Raw genomic sequence first — 16,812 nt, forward strand, 5'->3', positions numbered from 1 at the left:
AATGTATTATATTGTAAAAGAAAAAGAAAAAGATGGAAAAAATAGAAAAGTGGAAATATGAAAATAGAGAGATGAAGAAAACAGAAGGTAAGATAAAAAATTCTAGTAGAGAAATGAATGTATAAAAAAAGATGAAAATTGTAAAACAAAAATATAATATCTAAAATTAAGAATTCAGGGACTGCCCTGGTGGCACAGTGGTTAAGAATCCACCTGCCAATGCAGGGGACACGGGTTTGATCCCTGGTCCAGGAAGATCCCACATGCCATGGAGCAACTAAGCCCATGTGCCACAACTAATAAAGCCCACACACCTAGAGCCCATGCTCTGCAACAGGAGAAGCCACCACAACGAGAACCCTGCACACTGCAACGAAGAGTAGCTCCCACTCGCTGCAATTAGAGAAAAGCCCACACGCAGCAACGAAGACCCAACGAAGCCAAAAAAAAAAAGTTTTTTTTAAATGATAAAATAAAATTAAGAATTCACTATATGGGTTAACTTGAGATTAGACAGAGTTAAAGACAGAATCAGTGAAATGGAAGACAATCAACAGGAAAATAAACAGAAGAGACAGAAAATATAGAGAAGTGTGCTAGAGATATGTAGGACACAATGAAGACATCTAACATACATGTAATTGAAGTTACAGAAGAAAATGAGAGCTACAATGTGACAAATGCAACATTAGAATAGATAATGGCCATGAATTTGCTAAAACTAATAAAGAATTAATCCAAAATTCAAGAAGCAGGCTTCCCTGGTGGCGCAGTGGTTAAGAATCTGCCTGCCAATGCAGGGGACACAGGTTCAGTCCCTGGTCTGGGAAGATCCCACATGCCGTGGAGCAACTAAGCCTGTGCGCCACAACTACTGAGCCTGCGCTCTAGAGCCCGAGAGCCACAACTACTGAGCCCACATGCCACAACTACTGAAGCCCGCACACCTAGAGCCCATGCTCCGCAACAAGAGAAGCCACCACAATGAGAAGCCCGTGCACCACAACAAAGAACAGGCCCTGCTCGCCACAACTAGAGAAAGCCCGTGCGCAACAACAAAGACCCAAAGCAGCCCAAAATAATTAATTAATTAATTTTGAAAGATTCAAGAAGCTCTCAAAATCCAATGTAGGATAAATAAAAGGCTAACCATTCCTATGTAATCCATAGTAAAACTGCTAATAACCACAGAGAAAGAGAAAAATTGTAAACATAGGTAGAGAAAAAATTTTGAAGACACCTTTACCTTCAAAGATGTAACAGTAAGTCTGAAAGCTGACTTCTCACCAGAAATGATGGAAACCAAAAGAGAAAAGAATAACATCTGGAAGAAGAAAATAACTGCCAATCTGGAATTCTAAATTAAAAGAAAACACCCTTCAAAAACAAAGATGAAGTCAACGATTCTCATACAAACAAAACCTGCAGCAGACTTATACCCAATGAAATTCTACATGAAGTTCTTTGCACCGAAGGAAGATTATCCTATAGAGAAACATAAAATTAAAAGAAAGATGGAGGGCTTCCCTGGTGGCACAGTGGTTGAGAGTCCGCCTGCCAATGCAGGGGACACGGGTTCGTGCCCCGGTCTGGGAAGATCCCACATGCCGCAGAGCAGCTGGGCCCATGAGCCATGGCCGCTGAGCCTGCACGTCCGGAGCCTGTGCTCCGCAACGGGAGAGGCCACAGCAGTGAGAGGCCCATGTACCGCAAAAAAAAAAAAAGAGAGAGATGGAAAAACAATAATAAATATAAAACATGCTGAATGAATACCAACTATACAAAATAATAATAGTAATGCCTTAAAATATATGTTGACTTGAAATGCATGACAATAATAACACAAAAAAGAAAATGGGATTAAAAAAAGAAAATTTTGATTGATACAAAAGAAGGCAAAAAAAAGCAGGAAAAGGAAACATAATACAGATGGGTAAAAGAGAAAATTGATAGAAAGACAGCAGATATAAACCTAATATATTACTTAATTGAATTATTTATAAATGAACTAAATACTCAACTTTACAACTTACGATCAATGACTAATTATCAAGAAGCTAACACCAGGTGACAGGCACAACTCAACAAAGCACCAGAAAGACAGAAGAGGAACTGGGCAATAACTAGCTTTAGCGACTGGAGTCAGAAGGTCTGGTGCAGGATGCGACTGTTTTCTGGCTTTCCAGTTAAGGTGATCCACCCACTCAGAAAACACAGACAAACAAAACCAGTGGAGAAGTGCCCCTGGCTGTCAGGAATCTTTCGGTGGGTTCCCCAGGAACCAAATATCTTTGGACCAGCGTTTTAAAACTACTGTTCTCATTTCAAAACAAAATGAGCTTTCTAAACAAAACAAAAAGCATGGATTTGCATAGTGAGAAAGACAGTGGAGTAACAACCATAAGTTTCAATACCTTCTTCTCCAAAGTTTCACCCCTTCCTTCTTTGGAAGGATTACTGTCAATTATCATGGCATTTTACAAAGCTACGACGTTATGTGAAAACACAGTACACCAGTTTGAAAGAAGAAGAAAAATAAAAAACCTCAAAAGTTTATTCCAACTGCAAAAAGAAAAACACAGTTGTCAATTCCAGCTCTGAGCACAACTGTTTTTCTCCCAAGGTAATAGATGTGTTGCAGGTAAGAAAATGAGAACCCGAGTGTGATTTCTTCCCCACCTCAAAAAAACCATGCATCAGAGCTGCTTAGGAATCAAACATCCCAGACGTCTGTGAAGGACACAGGATGGCTTTTTCCTTAAGCAGACTATACAAGATAGGAGCAGTGTTTCATCTCAATGCCTTTGATAAGACAGATGAAGAACTACTAAAATAGGCCCTGGGCAGTTTGAGGACAAGACGCGACTAAAAGACTTTAGCTCTGTTGTCCATGACTTTAAGGTTATGATTTTTTTTCCTATCATAGATTCTTCTCAGCAATCTCAGACTAAAGATTTAAATTTAAGAAGTACTGTATCTGGGGCTTCCCTGGTGGCGCAGTGGTTGAGAGTCCATCTGCCGATGCAGGGGACGCAGGTTCGTGCCCCGGTCTGGGAAGATCCCACATGCCGCGGAGCGGCTGGGCCTGTGAGCCATGGCCGCTGAGCCTGCATGTCCGGAGCCTGTGCTTCGCAACAGGAGAGGCCACAACAGTGAGAGGCCCGCGTACCGCAAAAATAATAATAATAATAATAAGATATAACACAGGAAAACAAAACCTCGTTTCCTTGGTCATCTTTCATACCGTGACAGTGAGAAAATCATCAACAGCTTTGACTTTGAAGAGAAGAAAAAGCTTCGACCCACATCAAGAGTCACCCTTGGGCTTCCCTGGTGGCGCAGTGGTTGAGAGTCCGCCTGCCGATGCAGGGAACACGGGTTCGTGCCCCGGTCTGGGAAGATCCCACATGCTGCGGAGCGGCTGGGCCCGTGAGCCATGGCCGCTGAGCCTGCACGTCCGGAGCCTGTGCTCCGCAACGGGAGAGGCCACAACAGTGAGAGGCCCGCGTACCGCAAAAAAAAAAAAAAAAAAAAGAGTCACCCTTATCCACAATAAGAAAAATAGAAGAGTGTGCCTTTGATATCTCAGTCACGGATAAGAGCACGATGGCCTCAAACCGTGGGTCTTAGATCACGGAATGTCAGAGTGAACAAAGCACAAACAATCCTTGACCAGTAACACAGGGGCCGTGACCACTGATTAATGGTGGGTACTACCCCGTCTGTGACTCTTTTTTCTTTTTTTAAAGATTTTTTTTGATGTGGACCATTTTTAAAGGCTTTATTGAATTTGTTACAATATTGCTTCTCTTTTATGTTTTTTGGTTTTTTGGCCTTGAGGCATGTGGGATCTTAGCTCCGCAACCAGGGATCGAACCCGCACCCCCTGCACTGGAAGGCAAAGTCTTAACCACTGGACCGCCAGGGAAGTCCCTCCCATCTGCGACTCTTACAGTTGTACACACAGTCAGTAACTTGCTCCTTTGGCTTACATGTACCATGGTGTGCACAGGCTGGATTTTGAATACCTTCCCTTTCTCCCCAGCCCTTCTGGAGAAGCTGACTTCAGGCCAACAAAGATAAAGAGTCAATCAGGAGGGACCAATCTGGGTGCACACTCGCTCCATCCCGAAGGATTCACTGATACGTTTCAAGAGGGCTGTGCTTTTAGAAGTCGCATGTATTCTCTAACTCAGAGGGACACTGATTCTTAAACTCTGTCTCTGTGTTTAGAACTCACCACAAGAACACCAACCTCCAATAACCAACAGCAACCAACACCATCCACTGTAGGTCACCCAGAGCAGCTACAGCTCCAAAAGCAGGAGCAGAGTGAGTCAACTTCAACACCCCAACACCCCATCTACCCATTGCACACCTCTTCATTCATACAGTTAAATACTGTGAACCAAGAAAGCTCATTTATTTTAGCACATCTCTTTCATCTAAAGATATATAGGAAAAAATACTAACGTTCTCTATAAAATAACGAAGTCATTATTTTAAAGTGGATTGGGAATATCCCAATCCACTTTAAAGTTCAAACACAACTCATAAATTCACTTACATAGTGTATGAAACACATCACTAGGTGAAAACACTGAGCGTCCATTTGCACGGCAATCTTGTATGTGGGAATCTCTCTCTAGGAACAAAACATGATTCTAGTTGAAGGAAAGAGGGAGGAAGCCCCCAGTCCTCCCAAATGAGGTAGTTTAACTTGGTTTTGGCTTTTTGCTGTTATTGCTTGTTTGTTTTAATTTTGTTTTTCAAGGGCTTTTTTCTCTATAAGATATACTGAAAAGAACTTCAGAACCCTTGGTGTTCAGTCTGCACTACCTCTGAAGAATTATCAATGCTTTCAGGAGACGACGTTTGACTCACAGGCACACATTTCAGACTCAGGGCTCAAGACTCAAATTCATGCTTGCCTTTCACTACATGTGGGAGCAGATACAGTGAGTGTGGGCAAACCCAGCCCGGGACTGTTATCTGTTACTGCTGTGTCATGCTCGACAGCAGGGAAAGGAAGGAGAAAGACGAGAGGAAGGGGAAGAAGCAAGAGGAAGGGGGATGGAGAAGGAAAAGGAAGGAAGGAAAGGATTTCCTGTAAGTCCACCGGAGAGCCAGCACGGTGATACGCACTGATTGAACAGGATCCGGGAGCGCACGATGAACTTGAAGATGTACTCTAAAGCTTTCATGGCTTTATACAGCTGGTCGCTGATTCCTGGCCTCTCGGCATTGTCCACATAGTTCCTTAAAACTTTCGTCAGCTTCCTGTTCATAATGGAAACACAAGTTAACAAGTCCAGAAGATTACAATACCTCAGTTCTTAACTGGGACAAAAATACACAAGTGGGTTCTTCTTATTTGGGTACACACTTATCAGTATATGCATATTGTGAAATGTATCTCAAGCAGATTAAAAGCGACCCATATAATAACTCTCAGAGGAGCGAGATCTGAGCATTTAACAAGAACTTTCTAAGTTTTAGATGTTTTTGTAAGCATTTAAATGTATTCTATAATTTATTCTTCACAGCAACACTATAAGGCAAGTGATGAGTTTTACCCCTAATTTACAGATGGAGAAGCCCAGGATTAGGGAGGTAAACTAGCTTTCCCAATGCTAAATAACAAAAATCAAAGGGATTTCTACAGACATATCTATTTTCATAATGCTCATTTTTTTCTATTGAGCATATGGTATTTTCAAATGATAGAGGCAGTAATGGTAATAATCAGCTTTTGATTCTGTCCAAACGTCTACATTTGCTACCACTACTGGCCCATAAACTAATAATCACTGTTCACAAGGATGACCCTCAAGCTATGCTTTCTAAATCATAAAAGAAGAATTAAATTAACTGCAGTATACTGTCAGCTTTTAGTGTACTCGGCTACACCGTAACTCTCCAAAAACTAGCAGCATATGTAAAACCTGTATGACAACAACCAACAAGACTACTTCCTAAACCAAACTTCTCCACTCCCCAAGTTTTTATGTAATCAACAGCACTTCCCTGTAGCTTTTAAATATTCATCAGAGTCATAAAAATAACCTGTCAGGGCACTCACAGCATTTCCCATTAAGCTGGGAGCCAGCATGCACTAGCTTGTTATTCGAGATTATTACAAGACACTCATAAGAGCAACTGTAACTTGGATTCTGGATGACCTCGGAACGGTTCTAAGAGTCACAATTCTACTGATAAATCACAATAAAAAGGCTTTGGGGTGACTGAGTGGATACAAAGTCATTTCTAACACTGATCAGGCTGCAGAACTCAAGAAATGAGAGACTACCATAGAAGCCTTCCTGCCAGTATGTCCTAAGGAAGGGAAGCCAGAGAGATCCCCCTCCCACAGGCTCCCCTGGCCCTGACGTCAGAAAGGTATTGTCCCATACATGTTTCCTGATGGTTCCCGAGGCACAGCAGAACATCTCAAGTCCTGGCATAAAACCTGTTTCACTCGGTTTAACTTATTGTCCCAAACTGAGTGGACCACACACACCTTTTACTCTTAGACCTTATTAATATCCCAAGAAATATACATTCCATAGAAATACATTTTGGAAATCCTTCCAATAGATTAATCAAAGAAAAGAATACAAAGAAGGAATGATTTGCAAAGAGAATGACCCAGAACCAGAAAATAAATCTGGAAGTCAAAAGACCCGAGTCCACGCGAGCCACGCCACCTGTAACGGCAGAAAGACCAACCTCCTCGGCACCAGCTCAGAGGGGCGGACCACACGGCACGTCGATTCAGTGGGAGGAAGGTCTGACCCAGCTCTGGGCAAGGCAGCTCTGTGGACAGAAGGAGCCTGTCCTGCTGGTCTTCTGGAAGAACCGTCCCCGAAGCTGACACCTCCCTCCCTCCTCGCTTGGACCAGAGCCGGTCACTCTGATCCGTTAACTGCCCAGGCAGGGGAGCTCCTGCTTTGCGAGAGTCGGAGGGCTAAGAAGTAATGCCCATCGCCTCCAGTCATCTTTAATTTCTTCTCTTGGAGTTCTTTGCAAAGAAAGGCTACAGATTTATCAAAGGAAAGACAGAAAGAAACTACCTGGACCAGACTCTAGCCTAACCAAGGCTCCTAGAAGAGGCGGAGGAGAGACTGGCTGTGATGACACTTAGAACCCGAATGTCCCCTGGGCCGGAGAAGGCTGAAAGTACTTCGTGAGCGCAGACACAACCTTCCATGATTGGGTTAGAACTGCGTGAACCACAATTATCTCCTCTGGTATTTCAAGGCAAAAATACTCAGATTCCAATGGCTGAAGAACCACTTGGGGTTGCTAGTTTACCAAAACACGACAAGAATATTTATTTTCCGAAATTAAAATTTCCTTTTTGGCAGAGGACAGACTGAATGAGAGGATACCAATTCTCAACTCCGTCCCATCATAACTTAACAATAAAATGGTACTTTTTGTGTCTCCCACTGAGTAACTTGCCCAAAGCTCCCCAATGTTCGTTTTCCACCTTTGAGAATAAGGGCACCGTTCTCCCCAAAGTCACAGGCAGGGGGACGCCAGCTAGGCGACCTGGAATGCAGCACGGTGACCTTACCACTGTTCCGATTTTCTGAAATGAAAGTGCAAAATCTGATCTGAGCAAAGCTGTTTGGCCCCCTTTCAATAAAGAAGGAGAATGGTGAAAGTGACACATATGGAGGTCACATGGCACCCAGAGCAGCACGGAGGCCACGCCCATAAACCCCGGGCTCCCTCTGGTTGCTATAGAGAGATGGTGTCACATGATCAGCCCTCCCAAGGTCTGCAGGGAACTATCCAAAGTGTGGCAAACTGGGCTTCTCCACTGAGAGAAGAGAATGTTTTAAACAAACGCTTCTTAGTCAGCAAGCACAAAGCTGGTCACAGCTTTTGCCCTGTGTGGTGAGGACACGCTGCTCCCCGCCCACTGGGGGCTCCACCCACTTCCCTGCAATAAACATGCACTCAAGCCGACACGGAAGAACCCAAGAATCAGGGACAGAGCTGCTGACCTTGAGTCCCACAGCCAAGGACAACAGGTTCTGACCTAAGTATGGTCAAGACACAGATGGGAGCTTTGACTCAACTTCCTGGCCCTGAAAGAGAATCATTTCGAATGATTCGAATGATTCTAAGTTGAATGTTCTTAAAGAAATTAAACCTTTCTTTTTCACTGCAACTCACACAATAAAAAGTCTGAATAAATGCCAGTAAATCCCATGGTGAGAGAATGAGGAACTCGCCCTAATAATTCTAATCATAACAAAACCTAACTACTGCTTGGTGCTTTCTGAGTGGCAGGGATTATTCCAAATACTTGACGTGTAATAACTCATTAAAATTCTCAAGAAAACCTACAACCGTGCTGTTGCACAGATGAGAAGGCTGAAGCTCACAGAGTTTAAGCAACTTAAGCTTGAAAGTTGCAGAGCGGTAACATAAGCCCAGGTGGCCAGGTCCCAGGGCTGTGGCACCAGCACCAGGCTTCACACCTTCCCCTTGGTGTCTAGCAGACCCCAAAGGGGCCCATGTGGGGATGTAGGGCAGGCGGAGAGCAGCTGGGTGAGCAGTAAGAATCCTAGTGAGTTAGAGCCGAAGCTTCTGGAACAAAAGGAAAGGCACTCTTTAAAAGGCAAAAAGAATCTGGAAACAATATATATGTGCATATATATATTACAAACACACATATTTATGTATAAGTGAATCGCTTGGCTGTACACCTGAAACTAACACAACGTTGTAAATCAACTAGACTTCAAGAAAAAAATTAAATTTAAAGAAAAAATTAAAAAAGAAAGAGATGCAAGAGTATTAAAAGCCAATATCCAGATGAAGTCTAGAAACAATGGTCAAACCCGCAGATGTTTTATCTGCACAACATGAACATTCTGGCTCTCTGAACATCACTAACCAGCCAATTTAAAAGAAAAAATAATTTTTTTTAGATCCTTTTTTTGTTTTTGGCCATGCTGTGTGGCTTGCGGGATCTTAGTTCCCCAACCAGGGATCGAATTCGGGCCATGGCAGTGAAAACACCGAGTCCTAACCACTGGACTTCCAGGGAATTCCCGAAAAAAACAATTTTATCCAGCTTTGTCCAGCAGAACAAAAATAAACCAATCACCTGCAACCTTAAAAATGGTAATAAATAAATAAAGAGCAAAAAGATAGACTGAAAAGTACAAAACTGAATTTTATTCATACTAAATAACCAATAACCTCAATACCGGACCACAACCATTTATTCATTCATCAAACAGTCATCAGGAAGCTGCAGTGCGGCGGGCACTCTGCATTCATGTATCTGTTTCATCAAACACAAACTGAACATTTCAAAGACAAATAAAAGGTGTGGAGAAGAACAAGAACTTATTCCAGAATCTTATAATATATCACCTATCTCTTTCAACAAGATTTTTAGGTCTGTTAAGAGAGAAACAATAATAAAAATGATCCCAGTAAATTCACAGTTGGGGAAGGGAAACATAGAATCACAGGCAAAAGTATATGGAAAAGACTCTTACAAAAATATACAAAAAGAAGTACTGGTTTTAAAACAACAAAACAGAACTTACGTGTAGGCTAATGTTGCACTGAAGTGTTTCTTGATGTAGGTTTCCAAAACAGGATTAAAATGCTGAAATTTTCTATCAGCAATTAGTCCAATGATAAATACCTGTTAAATTAATATTTTCATTAGCGAAAGAAATGCAAACCATTTTAGAATCTTCAGCTGAATCACTTGCACTTCTGTGTGAGTCAATGAGCTCTAACACTTTCGGACACAGGTTGGTCAGCTACTTTACTTCTTCCCCTACAATTTACATTTGCCTAACTACAGTGTTACAGTGGCAGAAACTTTCTACCTCTCAATTCATCTGCTTTGATTGGGTTTACAACTGAAAGCGCTTTCAGGGTTACTGTGATGGATCCCGCCCCAGCTTCAAAGGCTACAACCTGAAAGCGTCCCGTAATAGCTGAGCAGATGCAAAGTCGAGGCCTCTTACCAGAGCATCAAACACTAATGTATCAAAGGTCTCGCTCTCCGAATTCTCCATCATGATGTTGAAGAGGGCATCCAAGGTGTCCTGGAGGAACTAGAGAGACACAAAAGGTCAGCACACGAGGTAAATTCAGCCCACTCTCCCCAGCTTAGAAGAACTATCATCCTTGGCAATACTGCAAACACCCACCTTTCTCAAATGGCACCTACCAAGCTACAGACTTTGGGGATTTTTGTCAGTCATTAGATTCACAAGACAAAAATCTGAGATGAGTGAATTCAGAACAAAGACAGGCCACCCTGAGCCAAGCAGAGGATGGGCAGCGGGGAGATGCCCTACAGCCCACCGCCTACCCACCCATGAGACCTCTCCAACGCTTCTCCTGACTTTCATCAGGACAAAAAGCTCAACAGCAACCCTGGGAAGTCCGAATCTGACTCATTCCGTACACGCTTGAGTGTGGGACCTGAGCTAGCAAGTGGGCAGAAGCCACACAGGGACAAATTTCTAGTATAATAAAGGATCTTGTACAGACACAGATGGCCAAGGACAGAAGAGGTGTGTGATTCTGAAACTGGGGTACAGAGCGGAGAGCCATGAGCTTAATTTATTCAACAGTAATTGAGAAATTCCTTTTATGCCTACTATAATTCACCAAAGAAATATTACAGCATAGAATGACAAAACACTATGAATTTAATTTAGAAAAAATTAGGAGACTTCAAAGTTATGTCACACTAGAACCTGGCTTTGAACCCTGACCCCATTCTCCCCTGAAAGAAGTATTATAAGATGAACTAAAAAAGACTACAATGGAAGTAATGAGTTCCCTGTTGATGGGGTAGTTCAAGACTAGGCAGAATGACACACAATGGACTACTGACCGTAAAAGGGAATGAAGTAAGGCTATATCATCATTAGTCACTGGGATTAGTACATCGAAATCACAGTGAGATATCACTTCACCCAGACTGAGGTGACTGTCATCAAAACGATGTACAATAGTTAAGTGTGGGGAAGGACGGAGAGAAATTAGAGCCCCTATACGGTGCTGGTAGAAATGTAAAATGACGCCATGGCTTTGGAAAACAGACTGACAATCCCTTAATGGGTTAAATGTACATTTACCACGTAACGCAAACATTTCATTCCTGGGTATGTAACCCAAAGAATGGAAAACATACATCCACACAAAAACCTGTATGAAAATACGCATAGCAGCTTTATTCATCATTGCCAAAATGTGTCCATCAGCTGATGAATGGATAAAAAAAACTGTGGCATATGCATACAGTGCAGTATTTATTATTCAGCCATAGAAAGGAATGAAGTTCTGATACATGCCACCACAGGCCTTGAAAGCATTACACTAAGCAAAAGAAAGCCAGTCAAAAAAGGTCATGTATTGTCTGATTCAATTTACATAAAATATCCGGATAGTCAAATCCATAGAGAAAGCCGGTTGCAGGGAGAGTGGAAGTGATGGCCAACGGGTATGGGGTTTCTTTTTCCAGTGGTGGAACTGTTCTGAAGTGAGATAGTGTGGACAGCTGCACAATTCTGTGAATACACTGAAAACCACTGAACTGTACAAACGGAAAGGTGCTTTCAGGTATGTGAATTACATCTCAATCAAGTGGTTATTAAAAACGAAAGGAGTAAGTGAGACGGGCCCACAGCCGGGACAAAGGTGTAACTGAGTGAGATCCCTAGACCAGATCTTCCTGGGCGGCTCAGCCCATGCACAGAACCTCAGGGGCCTTCATGTCTCCAGCAGAGGACCTCAAACAGTTCGACCCGCAGACACAGAAACTAAACACAGAGACCTGCTCCCCAACCACTGCTCGCTCCCCACCCCCCGTGAGCCGTGGAACCTTGCAAATCCAGCACCCCACAGCTCTTCTTCCTGAGGGAGGACGTGTTCCCAGACCTAGGAAGTGACCTGAGACGCGTCAGGCATAAAATCCTCATTCTATTCCACTGTGCCACCTACCACCTAGTCTGTGCCAAGAATCGTCACATATAAATGACACGGGAATGAAACCAGCCGGACCAGGAGGCATTCTGGCCTGGACATCAAGGGCTCCGTCCACTCCGTAATTGTTTAAGCCTGTACCACCTCTCGTTACTTTTGTATCATTTCCCATCATTTCAGATTGTAAAAGCTTTGCAAAGGTCAAAACTTGACGCTGGGGCTTCCCTGGTGGCGCAGTGGTTGAGAGTCCGCCTGCCGATGCAGGGGACGCGGGTTCCTGCCCTGGTCCGGGAAGATCCCACATGCCGCGGAGCAGCTGGGCCCGTGAGCCATGGCCGCTGAGCCTGCGTGTCCGGAGCCTGTGCTCCGCAACGGGAGAGGCCACAGCAGTGAGAGGCCCGCGTACCGCAAAAAAAAAAAAAAACTTGACGCTGCCATCTGCTAACAGCCCAATGTTACTGCCAACAGACACACCAGCGTCCAGTGCCAAGCCCTGGCTTGTCACAGTTCAGGGAAAGAGGTCTACCAGCCCCACCCAGACAAATGACACAGAAACAGGACAGCAGACAGCGGGGACCTTGTGTATCTGGCCGTAGAGCCGCAGCAGTGCAGGGACACGAATGTCCTGAAGGCGATCCCTCACACAAGGCCATGAAAGACTTCTTCTGACACCCACCCTCTCTCCAAGACCATCCGCTGGAAGAGCACAATCACCATTTTCATTTCCCACTAAAATGGGAAACTATACTTTTTACTAAATGAGCAAATACTTTTCTCAAGCAATGTCACTTTTACTAAACAAGCAAATACTTTGCTCAGTCTATCAAGCAATGTCATCTCTCCACTAAAAGTTATAAAGACACAGAAGGGAGGTCTCGAATAAATGGAATAAAACCCACAATCTATCAGTGTCCTTCAACAGAACAAAAGCAGCCCCACGCAGGCTGGGATTCCCTCTGCTCCTGGCTCTGTTAACAGCCTGGTGGCCTTAGACGAGTCTATTCCCTGCTCCAGGCCTACAGGGTATTAGGATACACTGTCAATGGGAAGGAATAAACAGGCAAAACAAGTAAGGGCCGGACAGGTCATCCAACCCTGGGGAGTACCACAGTGAACACAGGAAGGAGAGGGAGAGAGGTGAGAAAACCATCTCCAGGGATGCACAACAAGATGTGATAATAGATTAGATAAGAGGAACTGAGGGGGGGCAATAAAACCAGACGGTTCTAGAACTTTCCTGGTCAGTGTGTCAATAGTTCAACATAAATACAATTCCTGATGTGATACAGGGACCGAAAAATGAAAGAGGACACAATTTCATTAACTGTGGGTCTTTTAAAGTGATGTTACCTTAATTCACCCAGTTTTCATCTGAATTAGGGAATTCATAGAACCCAGGGAAGTTTAAAATGCAGTTAACATTGTCCAAGCCAGCAGAAGAAGACAAGGGCCAGGAAAAGGTGATTAAAATTTGAAGATCAGTGAGGATATGTTTGAACAGTTATACAATGAATTTAGGAGAGCGATGCCAGCAAATTAATTTATACTGAAGTTAACCACACTGCCGCTTAATTAAGGCCATTTTAAGTAATTAATTTTCACAGAGATAAGGTCGTCTCCCTCCGCAAGCACCTCTCCCGGAGGATGAAGAACTGAGGCGGCGACACGGACCTGGCCGTGGGGACCTTGCTCTCGGGCAGCCACGAGTGGTGGCCCGGCTTGTTGCACACGCCAGCCAAGGTGGAGCCCAGTGGCCACAGAAACGCATTTCCTTACATACAAGGAGAAGTCACTGGGCACAGGAGTGGCAAGGAGAGCCTTTCACTGAAGAAAATATTGGAACCACCAACGATGACCAAATCTGAGCGCTCAAAGGGACCTCCGATCACTCTAGTCTGACTGTCCTATCGCAGATGAAGATTCAAGGGCACTGCTCCAGGGCCTGCTCTGTGTGAGGCTAAGCAATTAATCCAAGACCCCATGGGAGGAAAACGGCCAAGACAGGACTGAGTGCTGTGATCTTTCTGACACACCGCGAAGCTCTCCACATCGATGACAGGGCTCCTAGGTGAGTCGAGAGCCAGGGTTATCGATCACGGCGATCATGACAGCGATACTGATATATCCTGATACTACCCGACCGCCTCCCAGGGGCCAGTACCTCATTTAACCTCCACAGGGACCCTGTGAACAAGGCACTCTGCTTATGTCCATTTTACAGCAGGGGAAAGCAAGGTTTAAAGACGTTATTTCACCTGTGTCAGCCCCACAGTGAGGATCCGCTGGAAGAGGAAGCAGAACCCTAGACCTGGTTGATTCCAAAGCCTGTTTCTACCACAGTGAAGCCAGGCCGCGCTCCCCGGACCAGAGTCCAAGAAGGATTCTGTTGCCTTAGAGGCGCATGTCAACATCCCGGAGACACTAGGTGTTAAAAGCTTAGGACCAGGCGGACCTCGTTTTACTGCACTTGGCAGACACTGTGGTTCTTACCCATCAAAGATCTGTGGCAACCCTGGGTCCAGCGCGTCCCCTGGAGCCGTTTTTCCAACAGCATTTGCTTACTTTGTGCCTTTGCGTCACATGTGGATAATTCTTGCAGTATCTCCAACCTCATTATCATTACGTTTGTGCTGGTGATCTGCGGTCAGTGATCTTTGATGTGACTGTCGATTATCACTCACTGCAGGCTCAGGTGATGGCTTGGCATTTTTTAGCAATAAAGTTATTTTTTAATTGTTTTTTTAATGGACATGGTTTTTAATTTTGAGGGTTTTTTGTTTCTTTTGTTTAAACTTTTTTCTTCTTTTGTTTTTTTCCACTCACTGTGAGGCATGTGGGACCTTGGTTCCCCAACCAGAACCCGTGTCCCCTGCAATGGAAGCGCAAAGTCCTAATCACTGGGCCGCCAGGGAATTCCCTTGTTGTTTGTTTGTCTGTTTGTTTGTTTGTTTTTAATTGAAGTATAGCTGATTTACAATGTTGTGTTAGTTTCAGGTGTATGGCAAAGTGATTCAGTTGTACATATATATATATATATATATTCTTTTTCAGATTCTTTTCTTTTTAATTGTGAATAATATTTTATTTAGTCATTTTTGTTTACAACTAAAATTCTTGCAAGGAATTTGAGGACATCCTCCTCCGACATTTGCAGGACATGAAGGGCTCTGGACATTGTGAAAGTTTCCCTTTAAGTTACGATGGGAACCCAGAACAATGCGGTAGGGACCCCTGTCGGGGGTCTAGCTCAGAAAGCCAGATCCTTCTCCATTATAGGTTATGGCAAGATATTGAGTATGGTCCCCTGTGCTATGCAGTAGGTCCTTGTTGGCTACCTATTTTATATTGTACTTATTTTTTTTCACGTGATGCTACCGCACACTCAGCAGACTACAGTAGAGTGTAAATGTAACTTGGATACTCACTGGGGAACCAAATAATTCGTGTGACTTGCTTTCCTGTGGTGGTCTGGAACCAGACCCGCAGTGTCTCGGAGGCGTGCCTGTACCATCTCGGGAGGCAGAGCCTACACCTCCTCATATCCGTAAGGACAACAAAACAACCAGAACCAGCATGGGAGCCACGTTACCTTCACCACTTCGCCACCATCCACCTTCATCAGCTGCCTCAGGTTCTGCTGCAGCAGGTTGGTGTTGGATCGCCACTTCAGCAGCCCCAGCAGGTCCACTGGAAACAGTAAACGAACATCAGTTCCTCACAGCAAGGACTCTGTCTCCCTCGTTCACCCATCGTGTGAGGTCCTCTAAATCATTTTTTGAACAGATGAACCAAGCCTATTTGGAAACGTGCGCCACGTAAATATTTCATTACTTTCTAGCAACATCCTTGACACCCAGTGTGACTGGATTCATTATTTCCAACTACATTTACCATGAAATGATTTCCACATGGAAGCTTTCAAAAGGCATCTGGGGAGGGCTTCCCTGGTGGCGCAGTGGTTGAGAGTCCGCCTGCCGATGCAGGGGACACAGGTTTGTGCCCCGGTCCGGGAGGATCCCACATGCCGCGGAGCGGCTGGGCCCATGAGCCATGGCCGCTGAGCCTGCGCGTCCGGAGCCTGTGCTCCGCAACGGGAGAGGCCACAACAGTGAGAGGCCCGCGTACCGCCAGGAAAAAAAAAAAAAAAAAGGCATCTGGGGAGCCTACGGAAGAGGGACCGGCCTCTCGAACCCACAAGAAGGCAGATCAGAGCATGGAAGAGGGACCGGCCTTTCCAACCCACAAGTAGGCAGATGAGAAGAGCAGCAGGCCTGCAAGGCTGCTGGCCATTCAGTGCTGTCCTGGCAGCTCCTGCCAAGGGGTTTTCTCCTGTTCAGGAATAAGATTCTTAGGTTTTTAAGATAAAATAAATAACCAACATAAATTCAAGTACTGAGAATGCAAGGGGACAGTCCCCAAAGGAGACAGGAACCCTGGCCCTGGAGACCCCTGCTGCACTGAGCTTGCCACCTTTACCAAGTCCTGGCCCTTCCAAAAGTTTCTGTATGTTTCTTTTCTAATAGAAAAATTGCAAGTTGAACGTATTGGTTTTTGCAGACTAAATGTGGAAGACAATGTTGAGAAATGATTTTGTTTAAGGCATGAAAACAGAATCCAAAACATCTCTGGGAAAGGACGTCTTCATCTGAAGTCATATTAATATCCCACTACGTGAAAAAACACAGTTAGCAAAGCACATCTAATTTACTGTTTATGCTCATCGGGAATGAACTTCTGCTACAGAAACTGTCTCCATAAAAAAAACCCTAGTTAGGGCTTCCCTCGTGGTGCAGTGGTTGAGAGTCTGCCTGCTGATGCAGGGGACACGGG

General features: G+C 44.3%; 1 protein-coding gene across 2 annotated transcripts in view; it reads right to left on the reverse strand.

Annotated features, from left to right (window-relative positions):
• Positions 1 to 16,812, reverse strand: part of DOCK1 (dedicator of cytokinesis 1) — a 527,155-nt gene that overhangs the window by 403,707 nt on the left and 106,636 nt on the right. For both annotated transcript variants that reach the window (XM_079899863.1, XM_079899862.1), the window contains exons 19-22: positions 15,572 to 15,669; positions 10,011 to 10,100; positions 9,579 to 9,679; positions 5,146 to 5,280 (exon numbers count right to left, since the gene is read on the reverse strand). In XM_079899863.1, coding sequence (XP_079755989.1) covers positions 5,146 to 5,280; positions 9,579 to 9,679; positions 10,011 to 10,100; positions 15,572 to 15,669 — 424 coding nt within the window. The remainder of the gene's footprint in view (positions 1 to 5,145; positions 5,281 to 9,578; positions 9,680 to 10,010; positions 10,101 to 15,571; positions 15,670 to 16,812) is intronic.

This window comes from Stenella coeruleoalba, assembly GCF_951394435.1.
Source record: "Stenella coeruleoalba genome assembly, chromosome: 16".
NCBI lineage: Eukaryota > Metazoa > Chordata > Mammalia > Artiodactyla > Delphinidae > Stenella > Stenella coeruleoalba.